This window comes from Nicotiana tomentosiformis, chromosome 6 (genome assembly GCF_000390325.3).
Source record: "Nicotiana tomentosiformis chromosome 6, ASM39032v3, whole genome shotgun sequence".
In the NCBI taxonomy this organism is placed as follows: Eukaryota; Viridiplantae; Streptophyta; class Magnoliopsida; order Solanales; family Solanaceae; genus Nicotiana; species Nicotiana tomentosiformis.
In genome coordinates this window covers 58,640,782-58,659,081 of record NC_090817.1, presented here as the reverse complement: position 1 = coordinate 58,659,081, position 18,300 = coordinate 58,640,782, and the positions used below count along the sequence as shown (strand labels likewise).

Genomic DNA, 18,300 nt, shown 5'->3' with positions numbered 1-18,300 from the left:
TAAAGAAAGAAAAAACTGAAAAAGTAAACAAAATACGTACACAAAAATATTATTTTATGGGCAGAACAGAGACCTGTGTTGCCACTTTTTTCCCTTTGTATTTTGTTCCTTTGACTTTTATTATTTCATGTTTTTTTAATTTGAATAGATGAAAATTTTAGAAAAATAATATTCTTATACTATTTAATGAAATAAATAAATCAAATACTTCTATTAAACATATACTCAACTACAAGATTTATGTATTAAAATCACATATGCACATTATATCAAAAAATAAAAATCTTCAAATATTTTTTCCATTTTCAAATGTAAGATATTTTTATCAATATTTAACATAGAGATTTCACATACACACTAATAATAATGTTAGTTTACAGTTGCAACTTCATAAATATTTAAATTAATATTTTTATGCTTTTATCTCAGAATTTCTAAATTGAGTAATGATTAACTAGTTAAAATAAAAAAAGGAAACCCAATACTGTATATGCAACCGCTGTACTTTATCTCTTTGTTTATTCTTAAAAGAAATGTCCTTAAAAATACTTAAAAGTGAAGTACAGTCGAAAGCTAAAACAACAGCACTTGATGGGTCTTCCCAGATCTCAACGCGAATCCAGCGACTGTCAATTACCAATGTCATGCCATCAGTGCTTTTCGCACATTTGCACTAATCGCAGTAATTTCCCAAAATAGGCGGGTCTTTTTTTTTTTTGGGGTACAATAGGCGGGACATTTCGAAACTTCTACGACTTCCCCCCCCCTAAATTTCTCTCACCCACAGTTTTCCATCGACCTTTTAAGTTCTAACTCTTACCGAAACCCTAACCCGCCTATAGTTTTTCCACCTCATCTTTCTTTTATTTAAGTTTTAAGTATAAGTAGATAGATAAATACTACTTTGGTCATAGCTGAAAGAATTTGAACCGCAAGATGACAAACACGATGAAGGATAGGGGAAGAAGGCAAGGGCAAGATGGTAAAAGAATATCCGCGGTTCCAAACGGCGCCGTTCCACCTCAAACAGTCAGGAAATACTGCTAGTAAAAAAGGGACAAAGGTTCAGTAAAGGATCATCCGGTTACTTATTTACCGAGGGAGGAGGAGATTAATTTGGTTAGCGAAAAGGACAGCGTTTTGGGGGGAGGAAAAGAGCTTCTTGAAAAGGGGGATAGTAATAGTAATGGGAGAAGGAGGGAAGAGTGAAAATAAAGGAAAGGGAATGGAATTTCCAGCGGAGGAGAGAAAGGGCGGTGTGAGTATTATGGAGGAAGAGAAGGAAATTGGGGATACTGAGGGAAAGTTTGCTTCTTTGGAGGAAAATTTAGACGCTAAAGAAGAAGGGAAGGTTTTGACGGAGGTTAATGAGCGAAAACCAAAAGGAAAAAGGGGGAGACCCCCCAAGAAAGATAAGGAAAAGAAGGTGGTACAAAGTGAAAAGGGAAGATTGAATTTTTCAGTTGTAATGGAGGAAAATATTGATAAAGAAGAATCTGAAGAGAAAGAGGTTCCTTTGAAGAAAAGCAATAATCTTGTTAGGAAAAATAATGATGTGAATGGAAGACAAGAGGAAATTGATCGTGAGAGAGAAGAGGAAGAGAAAGAGAAGTGTGATTCTGATGAAGTGACTTGTGGGAAAAGGGGTAGGAAAAAGAATGATGTAAATGGAAAAGAAGAGGAGGAGAAACAGAAGATTGATTCTGATGAAGTGACTGGTAGAACAAGGAAGTCAAGTCAAATAGCTATGGAGAAGTTAAAGGGATTTAATCAGCAAATGGCTGAATGGGATGAAGAAGACCGCAATACAGGTAGAAAAAGAAGGGGTCAAAGTCGGAAGGGTGGCACGAAAACAGAAGATAATGGTGATAGTGAGAAAATTGGAAGTAAAAAGCGAAGAAGAAAGAGGTCGAAAGATGCTGCAGAGAATGGTGATGGAAGTGGTGGACATTCTGCAGAGGAAGAGAGTAGAGAGCAGCAGAGCGAAATGAGTAAAAAGCATAAGGCCGAGGGAGAAGAGAAAGTGGAAGGATCAGAGTCCGGAAGATATTCTACTCGTCAAAGGGAAGATGTGCACGATAATGCAGTAAATCCCCGGAACAGAAAGAGGAAGGATGAGAATGTAAAAATGTTAACATTATTATGAATTCTTGATTTGAAAATCTCATTTAGTTTATTCCTTTAGAGTATGAGTACTAACCCCTAATTATCTTTGTTTTGAAATCAAAACATGGACAGGGGAATGAATTTGAATCCAATATGTGTCATCAGTGCCAGAGGAATGACAAAGGAAGAGTTGTTCGGTGCACCCGCTGTAGAACAAAGCGATACTGTGTTCCTTGCATGAACAGATGGTACCGAAAACTTTTACCAACTATAATATAGTTTTCATTTGTCTGAGTAACTGTTTTGAACTTTTAATTGTAAGTTGGACTTGCAAAGAGACAAAATACTTTGCTCCTTGTGGCTTTACTTGAGCAATTGTCTCTTGATGAGTGTTATATTATCACAGTTGATAAGATGCTAAGCAAGAAGAGCACTTTGACAACTTGAAACTTTATATCCAGTCTATTTTGCTCAATGTTGTCAACTACAACACCAATTTTCATTCATCCGTGTAGTTTACTTTTCGTTTTTCTTATCAGAGCCTTTTACCTTTATGATCAATAATAGGTACCCTGGGATGCCTGAGGAGGCCTTTGCAGAGTCTTGTCCTGTTTGTTGTCAAAACTGTAATTGCAAATCATGCTTGCGGTTGGATGGGCCAATAAGGGCTGGTTTCTTCACCCATTCCACTTTTATTAAGTTACTGTCCTATTTTGCAAGTTAACAGTGTATAATACACTCTTCTTATCCAAAATTTTCTTGCAGACATTGAAGAACTTAAAATTTGAGATTAGCAAAGAAGAAAAGAGTCTATATTCTAAATTTATCTTGCAAAAACTTTTGCCTTTCTTGAGAAGATTCGACGCAGAGCAAGTGATGGAGATGGAGATTGAAGCCAGGATTCAAGGTTGCATTGTCTCCTTTAAGATAGGATGCCATAAAAGTTCAATATACTTTTTCGTGTGATATGCCATATTCTTTTCATCTGGGCAACTGTTAGTATGCATTTTAGTTTCTGTTAGGTGATATATATCAGCACAGCTAGAAAAGATGACAAAATAGCCACTTCTTTTCCACATATATGCAGAGTGTTGAGTATGAAAGGATTTGAAAATGAAGAAGGAATACTTTAACATACTAGCTAGTATTTCCTAGATAAGAAAATATAGTATCACATAGTAGGTAGAGAGAGTACTCTTTCCAGGAAAACCTAATGTGTTAATGCATCTTCCACTGCTTCCTATCGTAACAAGAACCCCCCTCCCCCTATTTTTTTTTTATCCGGGCAGGGTTACCAGTGTCAGAGTTAAAGCTGCACAAAGCAAAGTGTCAGAAGAATGAGCGAATGTACTGGTAAGCATGAAGAACCTCTTCTTTCCGTGTCAATCTTTTGGAATTATGTTCAAGTACACTAAGTTGAGCAATGTTTTGTGCAGCAACAACTGCAAAACATCCATTGTTGATTTTCACAGAAATTGTTCCAGCTGTTACTATGATCTTTGCCTTACTTGTTGCCGGGAGCTTAGAGATGGTCACCTTAAGGGAGGTGAAGAAGAAGTCATCTTGGAATTCACTGACAAAGGGCTTGGTTATTTGCATGGTGATGAGATACCCGGAGACAAACCTAGAAACTTAAGGAGGACTAGATCTTCCAAGAAGGAGATGGTTGAAAATGATTCAGTGGAAGATGCCAAGCTTGCATGTGAAATGGAATCTAAGGATAACGGAGGGCTTCTGCCAGAAAATTTTGGTGGTCCTGCTAGTGAGTGGAAATCGAATGAAGATGGTAGCATCCCTTGTCCACCAGAGAATTTTGGTGGTTGTGGTAAGGGAAATTTAGAGCTGAAGTGCCTGCTGACAAAGCCAAAATGTCAGGTCACTGAGTTGTTGGCAAAAGCTGAAGATATTGCCAAAAGATTTGAATTGGAACACATGCCTGAAATCCCTCAGGGGCCATGCTTATGTAGAAAGTCAGTGGATGAAAATGATATGCAGAAAAGTAAAATGTGTAAAGCTGCATCTCGTGACAATTTTGATGACAATTATTTGTACTGTCCAGCAGCTAAAGATCTTCAGCAGGAGGATCTGAAGCATTTCCAATGTCATTGGCTGAAAGGTGAACCTGTGATTGTCCGCAATGTGCTTGAGACTGCGTCAGGGTTAAGTTGGGAGCCCATGGTTATGTGGCGAGCATGCCGCCAGATAAAGAACTTAAACCATCCTCTTCTTTTGGATGTTATTGCTATCAATTGCTTAGATTGGTGTGAGGTCAGTTTAATACTTGCGAGTCTCACATTCATCAAAATTCTCTCCTTTTTTAAGTAATTCTGTTTGTCTTGTTAATCAATTACGGCTTTTTAGTTCTTAGTTTTGGTAGACATTTAAATATTGTAGTTAAGTTTAACAAAATTTACTTTCAGAATTATATCAAATAATCTGTCCATCAGTGCAGTGTATCAGCTTTTTGTCTCTTGCTTAGGACTTAATTATATTACAAATAGAAGTACCGATCAATATACAATTTATATCAAAATCTAAGCACTTGATTTTTAATACAAAGTGTTTTTGTATGATTTTAAACTTGTTAGTATGTGTAGGTTAAAGCAACTTAATGGTTGTGACTGTTGAGTGAGTGGGTTCCAAGTATCTCTTTGAATGTTTTCCTATTGGATTATGTTTGTTCTTTGCTTGGTACCTACCTTTACTAGTGATGACTTTTTCTGGAACTAGTTAAAATGCCATATGGTTTGTTTAGGGCTCAACTTCTGAGCTACCTAACTCTTTAATTGAGTAGGTTATTCTATTAATTGTGCATAATGTTCCTTTCTTTTTAATTTATCAAATATTTGTTCTTTTGAGTGCTCGAAATCTATAGGCTGCTTGGCTCTAATTTTGTCTGACGTAGTACAATTTAGAAGAATAACTTGATTAACGTTTGTTCTAATTTTAGAAGTTGATATTTTTCATTTCGAAACTTCATGAAAAATACCACTAGCCACTTATTTTTTGACCTAACTGTAATACTCCCTTCGTTTCAATTTAGATGATGTAGTTTGATTTAGCATAAAGTTTAAGGAAAAAAAAAACTTTTGAAACATGTGGTTCTAAAGGCTTAAAGGATAAAAGCTTTGTGACATTTTTGTGGCTATACAGGCTTCTCATTAAGAGGCAAGTGGGTAAAATGAAAAGTTTAAAGTTAAATTATTTTCAAATATAGAAATGTGTCATTCTTTTTGGAACAGACTAATAACGAAATTGTATCATTTAAATTGTAACAGAGGGAAGTATAAAAATATTTTATACTGCTTGTGGTCAGAGGATAAAGTTCATGACTTTGAATAAAAGCAAAGTCAATATATATGAGACTGAAGGAGTATGGAGGGGAGCATTGTTTTTTTTCCATTTACTCCCTTTGTCACATTTTATGTGGGACTGTTTGGCTAGACATGGACTTTAGAAAGACTTTTGAATTTGTGGTCTAAGATAAGTCATAAATATTTGTGTATAAATTATCTCATTAAGCGTAAAATGAAAAATTTAAAGTTAACTTGTATCTAATATGGAAATGTGCCATTCTTTCTAAGACAAACTAATAAGGGAAGTATGTCTCATAAAATGGGACAAAGGGAGTAATATATTTTGCTATGTAGTACAAACTTAGTAGCAACCTCAGAAATTTCAGACCAAGCAGTGCATACAAATGTTAGACCCAATGTTCAATCTTTTACCATTTCTTATAAAGAAATTAAAACTGTGTTGGAACATGCTCTCTTTTGGTCCTTCTTTTCTTTTGGCGGCATGTGCTTTTTGTGTCTATTTTATATGTGTTTTTATCTTTTTGATTCTTTTACTTTGAAACGACAACAATATGCCAAGTATATTCCTACAAGTGGGGTATGTGGAAGGTATTTTGCAAGAAGTGTTGAATAAAGGATGAAGAATGAAATAAAAGATAAATCACGTTTGTGTAGCAAAAACTTAGAAAGACTAATTACCAATTTTTATTTTCAGCATATTGAGCCTTTTAAATAGGCCTTACATAAAATTTATGAGGTTAAGGAAAACTAATCCTAATTAAATTAGAATATGAATAAGGTTAATAAAAACCTATCCTAACTAAAATAGGGAAAAAGGAATTCCGGTAGGAATGTGATACCAACTAACAATCCTAGTTTGACTAGAACTACAAATATAATCCTACTAAAACAAGAATCAAATTACTAGGAAACAAGAAATAAGAATCCTGATCTTTATGGAAAAGAAATCCTAATCTTGAATAGATTCTTGGACTACTTGAATTTCTTGAATTCTTGGCCTTCTTGATCTTGCATCATTTCTCAGTAAGCTGAAGAAGCGCTATATCATGCCTAATCACCTCTTTCCAATACTTCTTAGGTCTATCCCTGCCCTTCCTTAGACCTACTATATGCAACCTCTCACACCTCCTTACTAGGACATTCAGACATCTCCTTCCCACATGCCTGTACCATCTCAGCCTCACTTCTCGCAGTTTATCCTCTACGGGACTTCCCCTACCTTGTCCCGAATATCTTCATTATTGATCTTGTCTCTCCTAGTATGCGCACACATCCACCTCAACATCCTCATTTCGCTACTTTCAACTTCTGGACATGAGAGTTCTTAACTGGCCAACACTTCGCTTCATACAACATAGTCGATCTAACCACCACTCTGTAAAATTTATCTTTTATGTCTTGGTGACACATTCTTATCACACAAGACACTAGAAGCAAGCCTTCATTTCATTCATCCTGCTCCAATACGATATCCTCATCAATCTCCTCGTCAACTTGGATTACTAATCCAAGATACTTGAATCTATCCTGCTTGGGGATGACCTAAGTATCAAGCCTCACCTCCATTTCATCCTCATGAGTTACTCCACTGAACTTACACTTAATGTACTCCGTTTTAGTCTTGCTCAACTTGAACCCTTTAGATTCTAGGTTCTGTCTCCATACCTCCAGCCCGGTGTTAACTCCATCTCGCGTCTCGTCAATCAGCACTATGTCATCTGCAAATAACATGCACTAAGGCACCTCCCCCTGAATGTGCCACGTTAATACATCTTTTCTTTTACTTTGAAAGCAATCGAAAATCTTCATGCCTCTTTTTTCTTGAAATAATAGCTATATGTGATTCCCGAAAGACTTTGTAGAACCTCACGTGTAGTGGAGCCTGTGCTGTTCAATGTTTTACAACATTTTCTTCTCCATTTTAGTTTCTGAAGTTAGTTATTTGCTGTATACTCTCTGCATGAAAGTTGATGATTTTGTTATTTATTGGAACTGCAGGTAGAAGTTAACATCCACCAGTTCTTTAAGGGGTATATGGAAGGTCGATCTGATGATGCTGGCTGGCCCCAGATTCTGAAGTTGAAAGATTGGCCTCCATCTGATCTATTTGATGAACGATTACCTCGTCATGGTGCGGAATTTGTTAGCAGTTTGCCTTTTAAGGAGTACACACATCCACAAAGTGGCTATCTAAATCTTGCTGTCAAACTGCCAGAAGGGTCGTTGAAGCCTGACATGGGACCAAAGACATATATTGCTTATGGAGTTCCTCAGGAGCTGGGGCGCGGAGACTCTGTGACTAAGCTGCATTGCGATATGTCTGATGCGGTATACTTGCGCTTGCCGTCCTCTTCTTTTATTAGTTGCTTAGGTTTTTTCTCTCTTTCTTTTGCATATAATACTGCATGGTTATGCACAGTTGGGATTTTTCTTGAACTTGAATATAATGTAGACATATTCATGCTATGCAGTTTATTTGCAAGGATTGCTGTAACCTTGACTTATCCCACTGGGTTGTTGTTGTTGTTGTTGTTGCTGCTGCTGCTGTAACCTTGACTTCAGTTAAACTAAGAGAAGCTAAGTAAACTGGTTGTACATGCTTACCCATGAATTGAAAGTCCTGAACATGTCTCCCAAAAGCTAAATTGACCTTAGGGTCTCTAATGTGGTTGAACTTATGCTTGAGACTTGAAGAATAAATGGTCATACATTCTGTTACACTCCTTACTGAGGGATATTTAATGTCTGCTTGAAGGGTGTATTTTAATATAGTGCAATTCATTTATCTACCCAAAGAGTGATACTAAACTGTTAACTATGTGTTTTCTTATGTTGTCAGGTTTCTCTGTTAAAGTTATTTGCTTTCAATTTATATCGTAGGTGAATGTGTTGACACATACTCAAGCAATAACCTTGAAGCCCGACCAGCTTTCAGCCATGAAGGCATTGAAAAGAAAGCATGCTGCTCACGATAAAAGGGAACTTCAGATGTCTGAGGACGAGAAAGAATGTGAAAATGAAGCATCATCTGAGTTGATTGAGGGTAACTCTGTTCTAGGTGAGAGACATAGTAGAATAGATAAAGGAAAAACTGATGTACTTCCAGATCAGAGCTTGAGTATTGGACCACGTAGTGGCAATCAATCAATTGTTGCATCTGCTTCCTGTGTCAAGCCAGAGGGAGATACTAATGCTGAGGTGGCAGCAGATGGTGCAATCGATACGACAAGCACTTATGAAGCAAGTGGAGGAATTAAGATTGATCATGGTAAAAGTGATGAGTGCAAATATAACCCAGTGTTTAGAAAAGGTGAAGTATTTGAGGATTTAGAAGGTGGTGCACTCTGGGACATCTTTAGAAGGCAAGATGTTCCAAAGTTAGAGGAATATCTCAGGAAGCACTTTAGAGAATTCAGGCATATCCACTGTTCCCCGGTGCCGCAGGTATTATTTAAATTTACTAAGCTTTTTACTTAGAAATGTGAAAGAGAGTATAATTCTTTTTGTGTGTGTGTTTGGGGGGGGGGGGGGCATGTTCCAGAGCTCTGCAACTAAGTTTTGACGTATCACTGGTTACCTGTAACTGAGTCTGAAATACATTACATGTCGGTAGAACTGAAGCCAAATCTGATTTGTAGCAGAGGCAGAAGAAAATAGCCCAGATAGTGTGCAGTTTCAGCAAGAAAGCCAGAGTCTAAATTCCTGAATTGATGTGCTGAAAATATTCTTTCAGCTATCCAGTCTGAGAGTGAGGGGAAACAGGAATGCTACAGCCTAAAACGACCACCTATTTTCACCTTTTCAACCAATTCATCATGTTATTTACCTTTACAAGACAATGAGCTGCAATTACTGCTGCTCTTTTGTATAGGCAGCTTTGGAATCTGTTTGCTCACCTAGGAAACAAGAAGCTATCATGTTAGATCATGTGATATTTACATTTTGGAAAAGGTTCTTTCCAATATGGGACTTCAGTTTTTCCAAGATAGAGATCAAGCATAATTCTAAATCTTCCAACTGGTTTGACTTACGCGTAGTTGTTGTTCTACTAGAGGGGTTTGGGTGGTTTTGAAACTCAATCTTTCGAAGTTCGGATGAGGAAACCATTTATGACAGATGTTACTCTTGTTCAAACCCATAAAAGTGAAGTTTGGTTTTAGTCTTTATGATATCTATATGAAGATGGTTTTGGTAGATTTCGGCTTTGTAGAAAATGCCTATCACTTCATTTTCTTCTAATGTTAAAGAGTTTTTTGGTCTATGTCGGGGTCTTTATCCTTTAATATGAAATGTTAATCGTTACAGTTTTCATCCTAATGATCTGCTATGCCTTCTGTACCTATCAACTTTTTGGTCTTGTAGGTTATTCACCCTATACATGATCAAACATTTTACTTGACTGAGGATCACAAAAGGAAGCTTAAGGAAGAGTATGGTTAGTGTTTCGTATATGAATTTCATAGCTTGAGTTCTACCTATTTAACGAGTAAAATTCTTAGTTTTTCCTTCTAATGGCTTTGTATATATTTTGTATTTTGCAGGAATTGAACCATGGACCTTTGTTCAAAAATTAGGGGATGCAGTTTTTATTCCTGCGGGCTGCCCTCATCAAGTTAGAAATTTGAAGGTGCGAGTGACTCTCCCTCTTTCTCTGTTTCACATACACCCACCCACACAAACTTGCTCACACACTTTGCTCTGATCTAAGTTGCTCGGACATGGGTGTGTGTGTCCGACAAGGGTGCAGATCTAGAGGTCGGATCCTTCGAGATGTTAATTCGATAATTCAGGGATACAAATTCTAGTATGGATATGGGTGCGGGGATCTGGCTAAAAATAATTCAAAAAATAAAATATCTCTAAATTATGAGAAATTTTGTGGAACACTTACGTATAGCTTGTAAAATGTGGATTTCTGTTTTATTCTAAAGTTGTGGATAAGTAAATGATTGATTTCCTAGATAAAGTATGCTATTTTCTTCAAATTTACCCTAGTTTTGGTTCTGATTCTAGGAATCAAATATTATCTCGTCTCGAATTTTTCCTTATGTCATGGTCAAAGTATTCAAAATTGTTTGACCAGATCCGGTACGGATTACATACCCACACCCTTACTAGTGTCGTATCAACATGGGTGCGACACCTAAATTGTTGTGTCGGAGCAACTTAGGCTATGATTGAAGGGTTGTTAGCTATAACAAAAAGCACTATGATTGAAAGTTGGGGATTTCAATACAAAGTTATTCCATAGACTTACAATTCTAGTAAGAGAAAGTTAATTGACAGAATAAGCGGCACAATGGTTGAGGACGAGGATAGGTTAAGTTCAAAGGAGTAGAGTTGGAGGCTAATGTTTGGTGAAATAGAATTTAGCCCGAGTGAGTGGGGCAGTTAAGAGTTGAGTTGTGTTGGCAACAACACAAGGGTCGGGTAGGTTGATTTTAGCCTTTTCTAGAGTTGAGTTTGCTACACACTTGCATTGTTTTAGGTCTCCGGGTAGTTTTGAAAAGAGTCTGCAACTTCCATCGCCATTATATGAAAAAGGGGCAGCGCAACCTATATAGACATACCTATTAGGCTAAAAAATGTATTTGAGGAAGTTGTGTAAATTCTTAATTATGCCTTAGTGGAAGGTAGATTGATTCAGACGAAACATTAATGGCAAATGAGTTGGTGGACCAGAGAAGAAAGGAGGGAAACCAGGAATTTTATTTACATTGGATCTCGAAAAGGTTCATGACCATTTGAGTGGATAATTTTTGAATTATGTGATCATGGAAATGGGTTCAGGAAAAGTGTAAGAGACGGATTGGTATTGCATAAAGTTCTCTATTGTGGAAGAGGAAATTAAGTTTTATGGATCAAGTTTTATGGTTATGGAGTTTTTGAGTAAGATGATGGATAGAGTAGTCAAAGAGGCTGTTTAATGGGAGTATTTGCAGTGTAAGAGACATGATGATGTTGGAGTCCCACCTCTATTATGTACCAATGACACCTTGATGTTTTTATAATGTCGAAGTGTATCAAGTAAGCTTTACGTAACGTGTTTTTATGGTCTCTAGCTATATCAAGATCGAGAATTAATTTAAAGAAGTGTGAGTTGGGATTATCCTAGGAGAAATGAACATTTAGCACAAAAGCTCAGGGTTGGTGCTAAATGTTCAACATTCATCAATGTTCAACGAAATGATTGAACATTTAGCACAAAAATTCAAGGTTGGTGCACTCTCAATGATTTATCTATGTCTTCACGAGGAGCATTGCACAAAAACCAAATTATCGTAAACCCAAAAAGGGGAAAAGTTGAGAAAATATTAGACGGGTGATAAAGGAAGTACTTGGTAGAAAGGGGTAATGAAGTACTGATCAAGACTACATTATCAAGCTTTATTACATATTATGTCCCTTATGCATGCATCGCTCAATGTGGTTGAAAAGCTGAAGGGGTTTCAAAAAAATCTCTCGTGGGAAATAATGATATGAGGATAAAGTTTCACTTAGTTAATTGGTGGTGGTTACCTCCTAAAGGTTTAAGCTAAGAGTAAATGCTTTGAGATTTAATATAGCAAGGTTAGGCAAGTAAGCTTCGGTAAGGAGGATCAGACTTTATGGAGGACGGTGATTTTGGAGAAGTGTGGAATACATGATGGTAGATGGAGGTTCTTGGAACAATTTTACCATGGAGGAAGATCACGGAGGAATGTAAAGTATTAACGACAACATCATCTTTAAACTGGGGAAACGAGAACAACATTTGGAAACACATGATTTGTGGTACTAAGGGTTGTTTTCCTATCTATATAGCATATCGATTATTGAGTTAGAAGGAGATGCCGATGCCAATTCAGTAAATTTATAATTCACACGATAGTGGAGTGCTTTGGGATTCAAGAAAAATATATACGATTGGAAAGCAGTTTTATCTTTTAAACGAGACGGAATTACCCTATGAAATAATATAACGCAGTCATAATTTCGCACGTAGAATTGAAATGGTTGTGAAATAAAATTTTATCTATGAAGTCCTTACCATTTAATACTGAAAAGTGAGAGTTTGAAGTTCCAATACTTATTCGTTTGGATTCCGGTAAACAAACTTATACTTTTCCCATTTGAACACTTCAACTCATATATTTGCCAACTAATAAATCCCTTTGATCGTTGACTACACACATGTGGCAATCACTATGCTGATGTGACTAAAGTGCGTGTCTATCACGTACATAGGGAGCGTGCATTTGATAATTGTAATAAAAAACATACTAAAATAAGAAAAATAAAATAAAAAAGGAAGGAACAAATTATTAAAAAGAAAAAAGAAAGCTCCCGGTTAATTACCTCAGCTTTTTTCATCCCTTTTCCTCCCCCCCTCCCCCCTCTTTTAATTTCTTCACTTTCTGGTTCAAGCTTTCCTGGCCATCATCATCACCATTTGTTTTGTGTTTTTCTACAAATCTAATGAGGATTATGTATCAAACCATTTACAGTAGCTTAGCACAAGTTTACCATTTACAAAAAATTGCTTTACTTATCTAAAAAGAACTTGCAAATTACATATATTCAAGGAAAGACATTAGAGTTGAGATATACTCTCGTCTTCCCAATTTATGTGAGGGTGTTTGATTGGAGACGGTGTTTAAGAAGTAGAATGACTTTTGAAACTTGTGATCTAAAACAAGTTATAGACATTATGTGGTTATAAATCATCTCATTAAAGGTAATGTGAAAAGTTCAAATTTAAATTGCCTCTAAATATAGAAATGTGTTATTCTTTTTGGGACATATTAAAAAAGAAAGAGTATCACATTAATGGGATTGAGAGTGTAAATTATTTTACAGTTGGTTCTACTTTCGATGGTAATGTACAATTTTGTGCGTCTAGAATTTGAAAACATTCCTTTCACAAATTTTAGTTTATGGAAGGGAAAAGCCATTTGCTTTGGACATGATCATTTATTAGGTTTTTAGGGTTCAAAACCGGTTGTGACCTTCGTCATCTTTTGAGAGATGAAATTAAGTCCTTTTATGTAGTTTTAATACTTTGTTGTCTTTTGTGTTAAATATATACGATAAAATTTATTTTTTCTTGTTTAAAAATATTTATGATAAAATTTATTTTTATGACAGAGAAATGAGTTTTGAATGAAAACTTTTGACCTTTCAAGGGATATTTTTGTTGATAAAGTGGGCTGATAAATTGTTTTGTATAGGTGTGGCTGTTTTAGCCAAAAAATCATGTTGAGAGGAGGTTTTTCTGTTCATATTTATTTTAGGAGTAGGTCCCTTTTTAGGTATCATGACTATATTATTAAGAAGAGGATAGAAAATTTACAATGTCCTATAAATTAAATATTACAAATTAACGTTTAAAAATAACAACAAATGAACATCCCACTATAAGTAAGGTACCAATTGATGAAATTTACTCTAGTTTTATATTAATTTGTATCTATTTGTGTCAATTGTAAATTGCAAGGGTATAATTAAAAGTTACTTTGGAATATTTTGGTTATCTACTTTAACAGTGAAAATTATTTTTCCTATTTTTGTTGTTTACATGTGGAGTTTCAAAAGCTTGTTGATTTTGGGTGAGTTTTGAGATGTTCTCTATATATGTTTATTTTTCATTTCAAAAGGGACATAAGATGTGAAACAATTATATATAGCTTGGTACGAGCATGATTTGTTATGTTATTAAATATTTTGATTTTTTATGATATCTTATTAAGATTTTAATCCAACTCTTCTGTATCGGCTACTTTGGTTATGAACATGTAACAAGTACACTTCCAGTGGTGCCTAATAAGGCTTGCATTTGATAGAGTTCTGTTTAGTTGCCTTGTTAAAATTGTAAAATAGAATGTTTGAGCATTCATTTACATAGATTCAATATATTATTGGTTACTTTATAGCGCCAATTACTAAAATGTGTTGCATAGTGCATCCTAGGATGGCAAGAATCTCTGGGTGCTAAATGACTACTACTATGAAGTGTGAAATAAATTTTGGGTGGTGAGTTGACTTAATTGGTGCCTGACCAAACTTGGTTGTTATTTTGGGCACACTTCCAAACAATTAAGATTGTAAGAATTGAAAAGTGGGCCCAACTCAAAGTTGGCAACTTATTCATACAATTTGAAGCATAGGGTAGCATAGGAATAGTCTATACCTTAAAATTTTGTAAATTAAATTATTCTTTATTGTTGCCATGCAAGTTTTTGGTTTGATGTTAAATACTTTGTTTTTTATTTGAATTATGTATGTTCTAATGTTCTACCTATTTTACGTCAATTTGAGTTTTGCTTAAGCCTTGGTAGTAGCTGTAGTAATAGTTGGATTCTTCGCCTCACCTAGGAGGTGCATTGGCATAAGCATCAAGAAGGGTTTTTGGGCTCTTTCTTGAAGAGCGAAGTAGTTGGCATAAAATAGTGACAAAAATAACTCCTGTCATATTTTATGTCATACTCTCTTTCCTTTTTGGTTATATCCTAAAAATATTGATTTGTTTTTGTGCTTTATTGACATGTTGGGATTAACTTGATATAAAAGTTTTGGCTTTTTATTAAGAGAGATGAAGGAAAGTGAAACCCTTATAATCTCATTTTATTGTGGGTAGTTTATTTAATTTTAATTTTAATTTATTTTATATGAAAAACCGACCAAAGTTGGTCGGTTTCTTGAAAAATAAATTTCGCGGGACTCAAAAATAGTTTCTCGCATTTTTGTGCCAAAGAAAACCGACCAAAGTTGGTCGGTTTCGTAAAAAAAAAAAAAATATTTTGAAAAACCGACAGACTTGGTCGGTTTTTTGGCCGACCAAAATCGGTCAGTCGACTGCGATCAGTTTTTGCCGAATTTCTAGTAGTGTTGAACGTGTTTTTATTTCATACCTCACCTAATTGTAGTTATTTTAATTATTTTCATGTCTATAAAGTAATTGCTTGTTTTAAATTATTTTTTCCCACATTACATATGTGTATAAATTTTTTCTTCATCTGCGTCTTTTTTCATAAAGCTTGCCTTTTAATTGCACTTTGCACTAAGTTGCTTGGACTCTTCACTTTTGGTACTGCATTCGTGTCGGCGCAACGTAGGTGTGAGATCCGTATCAGATATGGTCAATCGATCTTGGGTACTCTGTCCAAAATCGGTAGAGAAATTCGGGACAAATAGGATGATTTCTAAAATTAAAACAAATGCTAGGGTACAATTGAAGAAAATGAAATACTTTGTGCATGAAAATTTCTATAGCAGTCCTTTTCTTTTTATCTCCTTCTCGGATTCTCCTCTAGGAATGTAGAAGGTCTACAAGTTCCCGCTTTTCTTCTTATCTTAGTTCAAATGTTTAATATTCTTCAATACTAAACAAAAATGTTTAGTATTCTTCAATTTTTATGGTTACTGAACTTGTAGTCTTTTTCCTTGCACTCTACAAGTGTTTAATATTCTTCAATTTTTATGTTTAATATTCTTCAATACTGCATGAGCTTTTAACTTTAAACACGTGATTTTGACTTAAAACACTTTCACCTTTCTGTAACAGTCATGTATAAAGGTTGCTCTTGACTTTGTGTCTCCTGAAAATCTTCATGAGTGCATCCGTCTGACTGAAGAGTTCCGCACTCTTCCCCAAAATCACAGAGCCAAGGAGGACAAGTTGGAGGTACATTTATTTGGATAAGCAGTTTGTGTTATTTGCTTGCTTCTTTTTGTTCAGTACTTATAGTATCTTTTTTTTTTTTTGTGTGTGTGTGTGTGTGTGTGTGTGTGTTTAAATATGGTAGTTGTCTGCTCTTATTGTCCATTGGTGTTTTATACTTGAACACTGGTCTCTGTGTTCTGTCGCTTTCTTCTTTAGCTTTCCAGAATTTTGACGTTTCTATTCTGTCATAAAATGACATTGAGTTGAATCATCCATTGGTGGAGAAAGTGTGTACCAGAAATATGGTAGTTGTCTGCTCTTATTTTCAATTGATGTTTTATACTTTACACTTGTCTCTATGTTCTGTTACTTTTTCTTCAGCTCTCCAGAATTTGGGTTATTCTGTTATAAAGTGACATTGAGTTGAATCATGCATTGGAGGAGAGTGTGAACCAGATGAATATAGCTGTAATCTTATAATTAATTGTTCGTTGAGATATGGTCACATTTTAATTATAAATAAGATACTTTTATGTGTATTTATGTTTTCTTGGTGGTTCCTTTATTGTGACAGGTGAAGAAAATGAGTATTTATGCAATGAGAGAAGCTCTAAAATGCTTGGAAGAAGTTGCAAAGTAGGTCTCGTTATCCTTTTCTTTTGTGCAACTCTAGCATTATTCAACCTATAACAACCCAGTTTCTGTGAACTTATCCTATATTTTGTGGTTCCGTGCCTTACATGAACATATTATAGCAATCTACACGTGAGCATTTTGTTTCCTGGTGTTTGTTGCTGAAATTTGCAAAAGGGTGGTGCTGGGCAACCAACAGCAGCTGGATAGTTTCTCATGTAAAAAAAAAAAATCTCTTCATCCCATGCTTCAACTTTTTTGTGGGTAGAACTGTCTTGTTTTATGAGTATTGAAGTTGAAATTTATTTTCGTGCAACAAGCATTGGGATCCAAAAAATTGTCTTGCTTACAAGCTATAATCATTTGCAATTACTTAGTTACTTTTGGATTTCAGTGTTCACCCTTTGTATCTATTGTCGCTTTTTGTGTAGATCTCATCGTGGCCAATCCTGTGACAGACTAATTTTTTGTGTTTGATTCGTAGGGATTCCATCGATAAGGGTGAGAACAAAAAATCAGAAAATGATAGAGCTCAGAACGATGATAGAGAAAATTCAGCAGACGATCATGATGATTCAAAAGATGAGTAGACGAGACAAGATTCAATAGCCCAAAGGAGGATTTTGAAATGGATTGACAAAGGCTCTAAGTGAAGATGCCCTTTTTGGATTATGCCTGCATATGATTATCTAACTTAAGATGTATCTAATAGTTAATCTCTTTGGCGTGTAGGCTCTTTGTTCTAACCTGACCCATGTTTGTTAGTTTAGTTTTGGGGTTTTCTATGTGCATTTCAAGTTTATTGTGTTAGTAATTCAATGAAAACGGTACGTACAAGTTTTGGTTTGTCTATCTAGTCCTTGCGTTTCGTCTGACCAGGCTTGTAGCGTTAAGTGTAAACTCAAAAGGTCACATTCCCTTGAGTTGTTTCTTTGAAAATTTGGAACACATTCTAAAAGAATGAGTTCCCTATTTAATTTCTGCAAAACATTTAGAATCCTTTCGATTGGAAATTCTTCTTTTCCAATTCAAACTTATACTCCATTGGCCAAATACATTAATGGTCCCTCAGAGTTGGCTCCAATAAATAAGAACCTACATAGAAGTGTATCTATTAAACACAGCATCTGACGTGGCAAAGAATTGTTCCTTAGTTTCCTTTTGGCGCATGAATTAATTTTCAAGTATTATATTTTTCTTTTCTTTATTCAAAAAAAAAAACTCACATTTTCTTATTCCATTGTTGCCGCAGCTCTTCTGCTAGTGTCGTGCCCAACACACTTCTTCTACACTTTGATGAACATACAAGCTCAAATCGTGTTACTAGAGTAGCACAAGCGAAGGCTATGTTTTCTACAACAATGGAGGTTTATTGGGCTCATAAAGGTGCTACCATGAATTTACAATGCTTACAATAATTAGTGTTAGTCCAATTTAGATCCAAGAATTTCAAGAAATTGAAGAAGTCCAAGAATCCATTCAAGGTTGGGATTTCTTTTCGTTCAAGATAGGATTTATTTTTCTCAAAGATTAGGATTCCTTAATTCTTGTTTTAGTAGGATTATATTTATAGTTCTAGTTAAACTAGGATTGTTAGTTGGT

General features: G+C 35.4%; 1 protein-coding gene across 1 annotated transcript; it reads left to right on the top strand.

Moving 5' to 3' along the window:
* The first annotated feature begins 802 nt into the window (after positions 1-802).
* LOC104120641 (lysine-specific demethylase JMJ29-like) lies at positions 803-17,548 on the top strand. Its single transcript, XM_009632445.4, has 13 exons — positions 803-2,122; positions 2,239-2,354; positions 2,674-2,773; positions 2,872-3,013; positions 3,396-3,459; positions 3,543-4,374; positions 7,422-7,751; positions 8,304-8,867; positions 9,786-9,858; positions 9,965-10,050; positions 15,967-16,086; positions 16,640-16,701; positions 17,183-17,548. The coding sequence occupies exons 1-13, from the start codon at positions 1,187-1,189 to the stop codon at positions 17,286-17,288; spliced, it is 3,531 nt and encodes a 1,176-aa protein (XP_009630740.1). The 5' UTR covers positions 803-1,186; the 3' UTR covers positions 17,289-17,548.
* The last annotated feature ends 752 nt before the right edge of the window (positions 17,549-18,300 follow it).